The sequence below is a fragment of the Salvelinus alpinus genome, chromosome 18 (assembly GCF_045679555.1).
Source record: "Salvelinus alpinus chromosome 18, SLU_Salpinus.1, whole genome shotgun sequence".
NCBI lineage: Eukaryota > Metazoa > Chordata > Actinopteri > Salmoniformes > Salmonidae > Salvelinus > Salvelinus alpinus.
The window spans coordinates 39,318,983-39,332,849 of NC_092103.1; the positions used below are offsets into that span (position 1 = coordinate 39,318,983).

Sequence of the window (13,867 nt, forward strand, 5' to 3'; positions counted from 1 at the left end):
TCATTGTGTAGTCCTAACACAGTGTGTAAACCTAAGACAGTGTGTAGACCTAACTCATTGTGAAAGCCTAACTCATTGTGTAGGCCTAACTCATTGTGTAGGCCTAACTCAGTGTAAAGTCCTAACTCAGTGTGAAAGCCTACAGTTAGGCCTAACTCATTGTGAAGGCCTAAAGTTAGGCCTAACTCATTGTGTAGGCTTAACTCAATGTGAATGCCTAACTCATTGTGAAAGCCTAACTCATTGTGTAGGCCTAACTCATTGTGTAGGCCTAACTCATTGTGTAGGCCTAACTCAGTGTAAAGTCCTAACTCAGTGTAAAGTCCTAACTCAGTGTGAAGGCCTAAAGTTAGGCCTAACTCATTTTGTAGACCTAACTCAGTGTGTAGGCCTAACTCATTGTGAAAGCCTAACTCATTGTGTAGGCCTAACTCATTGTGTAGGCCTAACTCAGTGTAAAGTCCTAACTCAGTGTAAAGTCCTAACTCAGGGTGAAAGCCGAACTCAGTGTGAAGGACCTAACTCAGTGTGTAGGCCTAACTCAGTGTGAAGGACCTAAGTCATTGTGTAGGCCTAACTCATTGTGTAGTCCTAACACAGTGTGTAGACCTAACTCATTGTGAAAGCCTAACTCATTGTGTAGGCCTAACTCATTGTGTAGGCCTAACTCAGTGTAAAGTCCTAACTCAGTGTGAAGGCCTAAAGTTAGGCCTAACTCATTGTGAAGGCCTAAAGTTAGGCCTAACTCATTGTGTAGGCCTAACTCATTGTGTAGGCCTAACAGTGTGTAGGCCTAACTCAGTATGAAAGCCTAACTCAGTGTGAAGGGCCTAACTCATTGTGTAGGCCTAACTCAATGTGAATGCCTAACTCATTGTGTAGGTCTAACTCATTGTGTAGGCCTAACTCAGTGTAAAGTCCTAACTCAGTGTAAAGTCCTAACTCAGTGTGAAGGCCTAAATTTAGGCCTAACTCATTGTGAAGGCCTAAAGTTAGGCCTAACTCATTGTGTAGACCTAACTCAGTGTGTAGGCCTAACTCATTGTGAAAGCCTAACTCATTGTGTAGGCCTAACTCATTGTGTAGGCCTAACTCAGTGTAAAGTCCTAACTCAGGGTGAAAGCCGAACTCAGTGTGAAGGACCTAAGTCATTGTGTAGGCCTAACTCATTGTGTAGTCCTAACACAGTGTGTAGACCTAACTCATTGTGAAAGCCTAACTCATTGTGTAGGCCTAACTCATTGTGTAGGCCTAACTCAGTGTAAAGTCCTAACTCAGTGTGAAGGCCTAAAGTTAGGCCTAACTCATTGTGAAGGCATAAAGTTAGGCCTAACTCATTGTGTAGGCCTAACTCATTGTGTAGGCCTAACAGTGTGTAGGCCTAACTCAGTATGAAAGCCTAACTCAGTGAAGGGCCTAACTCATTGTGTAGGCCTAACTCAATGTGAAGGCCTAACAGTGTGAAGGCCTAACTCATTGTGAAGGCCTAACTCAGTGTGAAGGCCTAAAGTTAGGCCTAACTCAGTGTGAAATGCCTAACTCTCTGTGAAGGCCTAACTCATTGTGAAGGCCCAACTCAGTGTGAAAGCCTAAAGTTAGGTCTAATTCATTGTGTAGACCTAACTCAGTGTGAAGGCCTAACTCATTGTGTAGGCCTGTTTTAGTGTGAATGCCTAACTCATTGTGTTGGCCTAACTTAGTGTGAAGGCCTAACTCATTGTGAAGGCCCAACTCATTGTGAAGGCCCAACTCAGTGTGTAGGTCTAACTCGGTGTGAAGGCCTAACTCAGTGTGAAAGCCTAACTCTTTGTGTAGGCCTAAGTCAGTGTGAAGGTCTAACTCAGTGTGAAGACCTAACTCAGTGTGAAAGCCTAAAGTTAGGTCTAACTCATTGTGAAGGCCTAACTCATTGTGAAGGCCTAACTCAGTGTGAAGGCCTAAAGTTAGGCCTAACTCAGTGTGAAATGCCTAACTCTGTGTGAAGGCCTAACTCATTGTGACGGCCCAACTCAGTGTGAAAGCTTAACTCAGTGTGAAAGCCTAACTCATTGTGTAGGCCTAACTCAGTGTGTAGGTCTAACTCAGTGTGTAGGCCCAACTCAGTGTGTAGGCCTAACTCATTGTGAAGGCCTAACTCATTGTGAAGGCCTAACTCAGTGTGTAGGCCTAACTCATTGTGAAGGCCTAGCTCATTGTGAAGGCCTAACTCATTGTGAAGGCCGGTATGTGGCTTCATCAGCAAACTACTGAACACCAGGTGGCCCACCGGAGCATCCTCAAGGTCCCCATAACAGCACACAACAAATCACGTGTCCATCTTTGTACAGCCAAGCTCAAGTATTTTCTGTTACATTTCCTGATTTTCATTTGACATCTTGCTCAGATCTTGTTGGAGCAGACAACATGTCCCTTTAGGACATCCCATGGTCACAGAAACTGCAAGAATGAGCTTTATACAGTGGAATGTCAGTTTGGTAAAACCCCAAAAAGCATGACACTTTTCACATCCTTTATAATGTATGCTTTCTTCAGGTGGAAGAGTCCAACTGAGTCAGTTAAAGGGAGGTCTACAGATATGTGATGTGCAGATAAAGGTGGGAATGACCTGGTAGCCCTTCCAGGAAAATTTGACAGGAAGAGAGGAATGATTGGGCCCAAAAAAACACTGTCACTTCCTTTAACAATTTGTGGGGAACTCCATAAATAGTGAAGCAATTCTGCAGCCACTTGACATTGGCGGAAGAGGAAGAGGATCCAGGATCCTCCTTGAGAATGGGTATGGAGTCGGGAAAACTTAGCAAAATTCCCTTTAAAGCAAATTTCCCTACACAGGGAAGATTTGACATGATGTATAGCAAGTACAGGATTACTAAAACCATAAAGAAGATTTGTTGGAAACTTATAGATTGTGTCTTTAATGAAGAGCATGTTCTGAAAAGTGACCAATAATGCATCAGTGTGTGGAGTCAACTAATCTTCTAGAGGTGAGAAAATGCCTCTTGAACTATTGTTTTAATTCCTCTACCATACACACAGTAAAGACTGTTGATAGATCTGACATTAGTGAAGCGTTTTTCATCATTAAAATAGCAGGAGGCCTTGGCTTCCTCTGGCCCATTTTGAAATGTGGCCAGCTACGTAAATTCCCCAGAGCTGTGGTGGGCAGTGACGCTGTCAGTGGCCCTGGCAAGGGAGCTCGATTTGGCACAGTATGGGAAGCCATTATTTCTCCTTGGCTCAGATTGACAAGACAAGAGGCACATGCTAAAAACGACACCACTCAAGGGGAGGAGCCAGCGACAGGATGTGACTGTCACACAGAAAACGGACTCCCCGTAATTTATTACAACGACTCAGCTCTTTTATTTTAAGGTCTCTGGTGTAATGAGGGGCCGCTATCATTGGGTAAATACCCCACCGTGTTTAGACTAATATAGCCTCTGTGACCCGGGCTATCATCTGTATTCGCAAGGATCATGCGTATGCCTCTTAAAATAGGCACCCTATATGATGGGTGATCAGTGGCTATTTTCATTTGTGCTCGTCGTATGCCATCTCAAAGGCGTGGAGAACAAACGGGGAGTGGAGGGTCACAGACATTCACTCTGAGAGCGCATCCTAAATGGATAAACTGGGGTCATTCATCTGAAATGTTACTTTTGGTCAATTATAAATTTTTGGGCAAAGGGAGAGAAATAAAAACATTGAGGCCTTGGTCTCACAGTTGCATAAGTATCATGTTTATTTAGTTTCAAGTCCTGACATTCTATGCATGCTTTGAACACGTATTGCTCTGATAGCCACAGGTAGTCAAAGTTACAGTCAGGGCAGACACATGGACACAAAGAATATAAACCCATGATGGAGGTTAAAGCTAGAATCCTTAGTTGCAGCATACATTTTTGGACTCACAAATTAATGATATATACCCCATTGATTCTTGAACATTTTTACTTATAAACGCATCATAAGTTTAGTTCAATTGTCGTACCCCATCAGAATCCAAAATATAACGTAGCTTGTTTTGCTCCGATGTTTGTAAACAAAGAAAATATATTTGAAAAAAAAACAACACTTTATAGCCTCAAAACATGGCAAAAACTACAATGTTTATATCATGGGATGGTCCGTCCTTGCATCCATAGCTCTGTCTATGAATTTGAGAGTGGTAACATTTCTCCAGGCCCATCCCTCAGCTTTTTACCAAAACAGAGGTGGGGTGTCCCTTGGTTATTATTTCAGAGGATTGTAGCTTTAAGAAACAACATGTTACAGTAGAACATCACATCTTAACTTTTGAATTTCTCTGTCTGCAACTTTTTTACACCCAGAACACCAACATAAACAAACAAAGCACTGTGCCCCCCTAAATCATTATATGACACCTGATATCCCTGCAATTCAAAAGCCTCTCTTTTGATTGATACATTCTATCAAAGAGAATGAGAAAATCGATGTTGACAAATACGTATTGAAAATAAGCGAGAGGTTGTTAGTCACCATTTCAATAAAGTGTATAATGGCTTTATGCATAAGACCCCAACAGTGTTCCCTCGAATAAAATAAAGTGTTGATTGTAACACAGCAGAGTAAAGAGTTATGAACGTAAATGTAATTGTTTGTGTCAGAGGCAAAGGTGTTGTGATGATCTGGCCCTATTCTTTTTGGCACTTAGTGGTTAGGGACCTTTACCACTTCAATTGAGCAAGATTAAAAGGTACACACATAGGTCAACAAACATCTAACATGTCAACCATGAACCAAAGAGGAGCTTCCCTGTCAATTTTAATCCCTGAACTGCAGGATGCAATTGAGCAAGATTAAAAGGTACCTTCCCCAATTGAGCAAGATTAAAAGGTACACACACAGGTCAACAAACATCTAACATGTCAACCATGAACCAAAGCGGAGCTTCCCTGTCAATTTTAATCCCTGAGCTGCAGGATGCCACTTGAAAACTGGGCACCACTGACAGATAGTGCCTACCTACAGGCCAAACCATGCATCTCCAAGATGTCTACCTTGTTTCTGGTAAATGACTGGGACAGAATACTAGGTGTATCCCAAACCAGCTCCTCATCCCTACCAACTCACTCGGAGGACCCTCAATTGTCACATGTTGCTGACCAAACGAGAGTAAAGAGGGGATCAATAAACCCATCAACTTTGGGACACACTCGTGACTTGAATGCAGCCCCAAGGTTCGTCAGAGGGCAATATTATTTTTTGACGTAGTTTGCCCTCTGACGTCCCAAGGTGATCTGCCCAGCCGGTAATACGCTTGTGTCCCCCCTTGACTAGAAACTACATAAACATCCTCAGTTTAGGCTGCAAATGTGACAGTTTCCTCCTAGACTAACTTTAATGGCGAGCAGCCCTAAAGAAAATATGCTTATGGGAATATATGCGTACTGTCTTAATGAAACAATTTCCCTCCACCATGCTAGGTTGCACCAGTCTGTTGTTTGCCCCTGTCTGAAAGCTGCCTGCAATGTCCGGAAGTAGCATCATGGTGGTAGAAAATTGTGTTTTATTAAGACAGTACGCATATTTTCCCAGGTATTTTAGGGCTGCTCGCCATTAAAGCTATTTAAGGCGGAAACCGATGCCTTTGCAGCATGAATGGAGGATGCTTTATGTAGCTGCTCATCGCGGGGTGACACGAGTGTAACACCGGCTGGGATTACTGCGTCGACACCTAGAGGTAATAAGACGTCAGGAAGAACTACTAAGGGTCTCGGCGTTAACTTGAACGATGCAATTCCAGATCTACATTTAAATAATAAAACGAGCATGAAATTCTAAATGATAAAATTCCTCGTTGTTTTACAATATAATAAACTCAATAACAGTCAAACATTCAATTTTGAAGATGTTTCATATTTTACGTGTCAAGCATCAGAAACAAACAAATGCACATATATAATTAGGAACACCTGTCCATTCTTTTGTATGAAAATGTGCAAACTCCTAACATATCGCGGTGCTTCAAGTTGGCGCCTAGACCACTAGAGGGCGTAGTTCTTCCTGACGTCGTATTACCTCTAGGTGTCGACGCATTCAGCCCAGCCAGTGATAGACTCCTGTCCCCCTCCCCGGATAGCACTTTCCTCTGGAGCCTGCAGCCTTTCTGGCTTGGTCGAAGTGGCTATAGAAGGGTCTAATTATCCCCAACACCCTTGATAATTTTCACTCCCTCAGCTTTGGAACACATGCATATGGCAGAGGCACACGTGTATGTGCAAATGGCGGGCCAGGGGGGTGCGGTAAAGGGAGTGATTTGGGATTCAGCCACTGACTTAAAAAAATGAAAAATCCTAGTCCCCTTCACTTCAAACAATCAAATCTAATTGATATGCAAAACATTCTTGTAAAACAACAAAATACATTCCAAGTAAATGACAAATGTTAAAAGTTGAATAAAAACAGACAAAAGCGGGACATTGAATAGATGTGATTAATTCATTTACGAATACGCATCAATTCCCAGTTTGTTCAAAGATGTGTGTTTCCAAGAGGTTGACAGAATGGCTACGATAGAGGCACTTCTAGGCCTCGTCAAAATGCCACAACTGGCTCCGACTGAGGACCTATAGCAAAACCATCAACTCTGGCACAGTCCCTCCACTTAAATCATTGTCTGGTGCAAATATGTAAACATTCAATAGATATAACACATATATTCAGTTTGATTTGGAATGCTTTGAAGGGGAGGGGTGCACTCCGTGGATTTGACTGCCAGTTTTCCCTTACAACAACATGTATTTCCTTACAGTACAGTTCTGATGTAACACTTCCAACTGATTGAGTCTGGTCAATGCTGCACTTTGCTCAAAACACATATTGTCCTTTTTTTGCCTTGTTTGTAACACACCTGAGAATACAAGTGAATATGAGTCTAACCAGTCACAGAGCCTTACATCAATTCAGAACCCAAATTGTGTCCTTATTAGTCCATTAAAATGGTATTCTATTCCATATAGTCCAAACACCCACACAAATACAACAACTCCCCTACAGACAAAAAGACCCCAAAAGACAAGACGGCTACTTACGACGTCCCCCAAAACCTACAACTACTAATACTAAACGCGCAATTCAACAAAGTGATCCTGAGTAACTTCTGAGTGCAGTACACCAAACTTCCGCCTTACCCTGTTTAGAACTCAACTTCTCCCGAACTCGAGTGAGAAAATATCACAGAAAACATTAACTGGCAGCTGCAACATTTTTGTTGACGCACATAAAGACATAACAATCCCTGTGACCCTAGAGGTCACAGGTGGGATTTTGCTTTGAACATGTCTCTTGAAAGAGTAGAGTGCACAACAACAATACTCTTGAACTATGGCTGAGCTTGCCACTATTGGCAGCATTTCACATCTATTTAAAAAAACACACCCACACCCTGGGTTTTCAACAGTGTGCATATTGCACTTCTCGTCCTCCCAGGCATCTGGAGTACCTGGTACATCTCAGGAGAAGGTTGACTGGGACAGTAACACTTTACTGGACTATCATCACCAATCCCAGAGTGGTCCTTCAGTTAATTCATTGATTGATCAAGAAATGCCATCTTCCATCGGAAAATCTTTCAACTGTAGTTGGAAACATGAAAGAATCGCCTTCACTTCCACTTACTTATATACCATTTGCCTTAAAAATACCCGTATCAATTTTGACAAAATTGTATTTCTACTCGCTAAAAGGCTTGAGTAGAAATGTAAATGAAAAAGAGGCTTGAATTTGCCGCCACTTTATGTTGACATGCCTTGTTTCCCATCACTAGTAATCAGTGAAGGCAGCTTGGGACATCTCATCTGTCACTATTGGCAGACGTGTTTGAGTAGATATACCAATACCACCTGAGAAACCACACCACCCCCACCATGATAAATGTAACTAATCTTAAAAAGCTAAATGTATAGCATGTAGTATATATTAAAACTCAATTCAACTACACTTAGTAACTGAGTGTATCTTTAGAGACCTTTGGTAACAATCATTAACGCCACATAGATTTTTTTTAAACACATTGGGGAAGTATATCTCATGTACTTTACTGTAGCTGAGGATAGTACAAACATACCAAAGACTGCTGAAGTTATCTTTTCATTGACACAGGCATATGTCCACTGAAAACACAACAAATACTTCCTGAGGTAGTCTTTCAGTTACAATAGCGTTTTCTAGTGGATCCCCAAGCAAAAAAAAACTTCCTGGAAATCTATACGAAAAATAGCTACCATGTTAACACTTCACATACTTGTAAACTGCACTTACACGTCTGAACAATGCATTGGTTGTGCATTTCTTGTTGCAGAGGCGTGTGCTCTGCGTAGATGAGAATACATTCAGATCTGTCGTGTAATAAATACATTTAGAAAAACAATTATGTCACATTCTGTCACATTCACAAAAGAAAGAAGGGGGTTCCCCCCTCCTTCAGGTGAACGGTGGGTTTTGAGAGGCGTGGCTCAGTTGCCGGGGTTGAGGCCTGTTGTCAGGCAGGTGGTGGTGCCTGCTCGGAGGGTGTTGGGGTTGAACTTGCAGGAGTGTAGGACGGCCTTAAACAGCAGGGGGAGCTGTTCCAACGGAACGTTCACCAGCTTCCCTGGAAGGGCCGACCATTTACATTACATTTTACACATTAGTCATTTAGCATATGCTCTTATCCAGTGCAATTCACAGTAGTGAGTGCATACATTTTCCATACAATTTGTTTTATTTTTGTACTGTACTATCAAAGACAGTAAGCACAGAAAACAACAACCTCTCTTAATCCCCATCTATCCCCCAAACAAATCCAATGGACATTGACGTGCACAGTATTCACAACCACAGATCTATTACAGTACATTATTTACCATACATTGGGGTGTATAATGTTTTCCCTTGATGCCATCCTAAAATAGGATAGGATGAACTTTAACCTTAGACACACTGTGCTGCATACAAAATAAACACTGCACATAACATAGTACACACATTGCACATTACCCATGTCATACACACTGTACACGTTTCGTATAGCCATATGCATAATACATATTGCACACCTTACAATGAAAATGGCTATCAGTCGGAGCTGAAAAGGGTTTGCATTATAAGGTGACAATTGAATGAACTGTATGTACTCACCGGCGATGTGGCGGATCTCAGGGAGGCACATCATGATCTCGGGGAAGCGTTTGGGCTGGTGAGGGTACTTGTACTCAGCTAGGTCCTGGCACACATACCAGTAGCGCTTGTTCAGCTTCTCCAGCTGAGAAACGTTGGTAAGCCCTTGGATATCTGCACAGAGGAGAGGGTTACGGATTACGATGACGACTAATACAGTCCCTTTAAAACAATAAAGTTGTGCTGCCTTCATTGCCAGGACTTGGTTTTTAATAAAATATGAATTAAATAGATACACACACACAATAATATGCACAGTATCTACTGACATTTCAGATTATATTTCATAGGTAAAAAAAAAAAGTTTTATCAGTGTAAAAATAGCCCAGCAGGCATTGTATCATCCCAGCCTTTTTTTGTAATTTCCAACATATTTTTTAAAAAGTACCGTATGTAGAATTGACATAGAGTAATACCTTGGGTGAGGAAGTTGATGGCTTTCATACAGGCATACTCCTCATTGCTAACCTTCAGCTGATTAAATTTGCGGAACAGGTATATCAGTCTCTCCATCACATCCATTCCATCTTCACTAAACCTGGCAGATGAGGGATAATCAATTAAAATCATTTGAAAGAACGGCTTAAATTGCATTTAAAAGACTTAATTAATGATGTATCCCAGGACCGATATCCCTCAGCCAGATTAAGCTACAGGCGAGGCTTAATCTGGCTCTGGGAAACCACCCTTTCTAATATTCTCCCAAAAAGGCCAACCTTGAGCCAAGGCTATGGCAATGCAACCCAACCCCAGATCCATGTTACCAGACTCAAGAACCTAGAGACCTAAGATCCCGGGGCTTCTCTTACCCTTGCAGCTCGTAGTCAGAGGGCGAGTACTTGGTGGTGACGTTGGCCAGGTCCCCGAACATCTGGCCACTGTAGATGGTGAGGCTGGAGAGCAGGATGAGCTCCTGCCAAGTGGCACTGAGCAGCAGGGTGTAGTCCTCGATGGACAGCTCGCAGAAGAAGGGCAGCCGCTTGATCCAGGAGATCTGCCGAAACAGCAGCTCGTCTGCCAGCCGACAGAGCAAGGCGAACAGCTCCCCCTGGGTCACCCTGTACCTGGGGGACACATGGCAGACAGGGAGGTGTGAAGGTTAGGCATAACACACTTTCTTCACACTCTAGAACCAAAGATAATGAATAAAAAGAGTGATTGATAGAACATTTTTAGTAAAGATCAGACAAAACAAGACATCTGGGGTCAAGACCCCAAACCTTAAAAGTCTACCAAAAGAAAACAACTCAGCCCATCAAAAGCACAGTTCCCGACACAGATGTGTACACCGTGGGAACTCACCCATCTTCTATGAGCATGGGGGTCCCCAGGGGGGCCAGGTCCTCAGCTGCCACCAGTTGGGAGACGAGGGTCTGTGATTGGGAGTACAGGCTGCGGGCCAGGGTGGGCCTAAGGACTGACTGGGCATAACCAAAAAGGTGCGGCAGGAACTGGTAGTGTGATGACACGGGCGTGCCCACGTACTGTTCCCGGTAGGTAGCAGTGTAGCCATTCATTTCCAGGGACCTGCTGCAAAGACACAGGAAACCATTACGGAGTAAAGAACTGCTCTACTATAAATACTTACTACACTGTGCTTACAGAAATAATTACAAAAGAATAATGGCACCATAATGTGAAGTGTGACAGAGTTTTCTACCAAACGTATATTTTTCTGGACACAGGCAAGCATGAAAAAATCATGAAAGAACTCTACGCTTTATCATGGAGACAGCGCCAGAGAGGGTTGCAGACAGAGAGCATCGACCCTGAGACAACCATGTTAAGGACAGTATTTATCATTGTGGAATGGCAAGACTTCAGCAAAAGCAGAGGAATGAAAACAGTGTCCGCTGTTTCCGCGGCAACAAACCCAGAGAGAATCCAGTTGTGAGGAGCTTCAAATTCTCCCATAAATGTGCTTAGAAGTGAAATGTGGGTGACCTTACATTTTAACATGAGAGGAACTTTCACTCAATCGCATAACAACAACATTTGAAAAAAAACATTACTGGTACTGGTAGGCATGCAATGGAAAATTCAAAAGGTGTCATGAAGCTGAGGGGACAAACTAAAATGTATCCGTATCCGTTCATAGGACATACGACTGCCAGATATAGGTCATTTTATTGAGAAATTAATTTAAAGTTATTGAATTTGGCCACAAAATGTTGATGCATTTCACTCCGGGGGAAGTCATAGTTACTCAGTCAGTGGTGTTTCTCGATCAGTGCGCCGACCTTTAACTTTTGAGGTAATGGTCTGTACCTCTACAGCAACAGCTCACCTGGACGACAGGGTGGAGACCGGCGAGGGTTGGTTGCCCTCGGAGACACCATTGTCGGGGGAACTGTGGTCACTGTCCCCGTTGTTTCCCCAGGTGTGCTCTGGCAAACCAGCATCCTCCTTGAACTCCTGGCCTGTCATAATGCGCTCCATTTCTTCATTCGAAATCTATAGCAGAGAAGCGAGGGAAAAAAGGAGGGAGGGCAACAAGGAAAGAGGTAAGAGAAGAGAAAGCCTCTTTTCTTTTGTCAATCAGTATGTCATAGGGTTATTGATTCAGGTGCATTAGTCTCTGTACAAACAAAAGCCTGTTTGTCTGACGATTAGAAAAATGTTATACATTGGTCATCGTTAAGTTTTTTTATTCAGCTATGTAGCATACTAAACCCTGCTCATGAGAAATAACAAAGGTTTCATAGAAATATTTTAAGAATGTTCCCGAGACGGTGGCGGGCAGCTTTTCTTTCACATATTGTCAGTATACCCGTGAACAGTGGAATCAATATGTGGCTATGAGTGGATTTAAGATGGCAGGAGCTTCTTAGATTGGAGAACAAAACAAGCACCCACGGATATATCTCGCACTCACTCTTGCACTCTTTGCCTCGGGAAGCGGGTGAACTTTTTCTCCGCCGCACAAGCGGTGCCTTCCCATTATCTGTGTTTGAAAGGCGTCTGATTACTCCGTTGCAGCGCTATCGTTCACATCTGAGCAGAAGGGTGATTTAAGCCTAATGAGTTAACCCTATCTGCAATAATGAGGGACAGACTTGACTGTCTCGCAGGGCCTGAATCCAGCTTTGGAGCAAGGACACCGATATCGAGGCAATCGCTGGAATCAACTGAATGATTTTGCTCCTTGAAAGATGCTAGGCAGAGAATGTTATCTAAAACCATTCTGCAGATACTTTCCAGGCAAAAAAAAAAAAACCCGAGGTATTTCAAGTATTGCAAAATATCATGCAGGTACAGTAATCTAGTAAAGACTGACTTTTGCTGCCATTATTGTGTGGTTTTGAACATTTTGAGATGACAATAAGAATAAAGTTGGTGAAAATGAAAGCCTACCTTACTAATTCACAACAAGCCACAATAGCCAACATTTAAACATATTAAACTACATTTTTTGACCTGTTATAACATTTGGAAATGCAAGCTACTGTTAAAATGGTCTGGTTTTCACCATCAATGGAACATGAATCAAATCTCATCAATCAATCTTTGCGTTCGGCTACTCAGCTGCTTTCAGGGGCTTCTCTTTAAAAGTACACCTGGAAAATAGCCTCTTTTTTTAGTTGAGTCGCAAAACATAAACATAAAATAAATAGTCTGAAAATAATAGATTTGTTTTAAAATGAAAGCACTTCAAGTCCATGTCGTACACAAACGTGGGCTCTGAATCAATTGGAGAGAGAATCATGTCCATTTTGGAGTTGTATTGCCTGGAATGTGAGAAACATATTCTCTGAATACGCTTTACAAACAGAATGATGGAACTGAAAGTTTATTCTATTGAGGTTTGTTGCTTTGTAAAAAACAGTCTCACACTGGGAGGAACCACAGGAGGTTGGTGGCACCTTAATTGAGGAGAACGGGCTCGTGGTAATGAATGTAGCGGAATCGGTGGAATGGTATCAAATACATCAAACAGATGGTTTCCAGGTGTTTGATGTCATTCCATTTGCTCCGTTCCGGCCATTATTATGAGTCGTCCTCCCCTCACCAGCCTCCACTGGGAGGAACATAGAAAACACTAACACCACAGTGCACAACCGAAGTCATTGAGGGCAACAGTGCCTGCAGTTTTCAGTATGGAGAAAACTTTTTGAAACCGAGAGAAAAAGGGAGGGACTACTTGAACTTGTCCAATAAGAACACAGATTTCTTGTTTTCTTTTGCTTAACATTTTACTACGGTGGGACGTGTGACTTACTAAACACATCCCTGGTTTCGTTAATGCCCTTGGCACTTATTTGATCAGTTTATCATGCCATTAATTGGACAGAGAGAAACTGTATTAAACCGGAAAAATGTAATCCAGCAGGCCCTCGAGTCAAACGATATATGGGTAGGACAGAGGTAAAAGACCTAAGAATGGACCAGAACGGAAACAGTAATAAATTGCGACATACCTCGACGGGTCCAATGCTCTTATTCCTTCCCCCTGGCATTCCATCCTCTCTGATTGCTGTGGAAAGACACACAGACAGAACTTAGAAAGCCCATTCTGAAAAACTGTAAATGCATTTCACACCTTACATAACCATTTTAAAATAGACTAGTTGAAAGAAAAGAGATGGTGACAGTAGGGTTGGAGTTGGGTTCAGCAACTCAACATAGGATGACTGGAAGTTTTTTACTGTTGAGGGAGATATGTGGAAGGCTGTAGAATCTGAGCTGT

General features: G+C 42.4%; 1 protein-coding gene across 4 annotated transcripts in view; it reads right to left on the bottom strand.

Annotated features, from left to right (window-relative positions):
• Window positions 1-3,718: 3,718 nt before the first annotated feature.
• Window positions 3,719-13,867, bottom strand: part of LOC139544574 (nuclear receptor subfamily 6 group A member 1-A-like) — a 181,930-nt gene continuing 171,781 nt past the window's right edge. For 3 of the 4 annotated variants that reach the window (XM_071351867.1, XM_071351870.1, XM_071351871.1), the window contains 7 exons: window positions 13,599-13,654; window positions 11,468-11,634; window positions 10,483-10,710; window positions 9,990-10,244; window positions 9,597-9,718; window positions 9,142-9,294; window positions 3,719-8,614 (listed from right to left, as the gene is read on the bottom strand). In XM_071351867.1, coding sequence (XP_071207968.1) covers window positions 8,478-8,614; window positions 9,142-9,294; window positions 9,597-9,718; window positions 9,990-10,244; window positions 10,483-10,710; window positions 11,468-11,634; window positions 13,599-13,654 — 1,118 coding nt within the window. In that variant the 3' untranslated portion in view covers window positions 3,719-8,477. The remainder of the gene's footprint in view (window positions 8,615-9,141; window positions 9,295-9,596; window positions 9,719-9,989; window positions 10,245-10,482; window positions 10,711-11,467; window positions 11,635-13,598; window positions 13,655-13,867) is intronic. The other variant, XM_071351869.1, reaches the window with a different exon arrangement.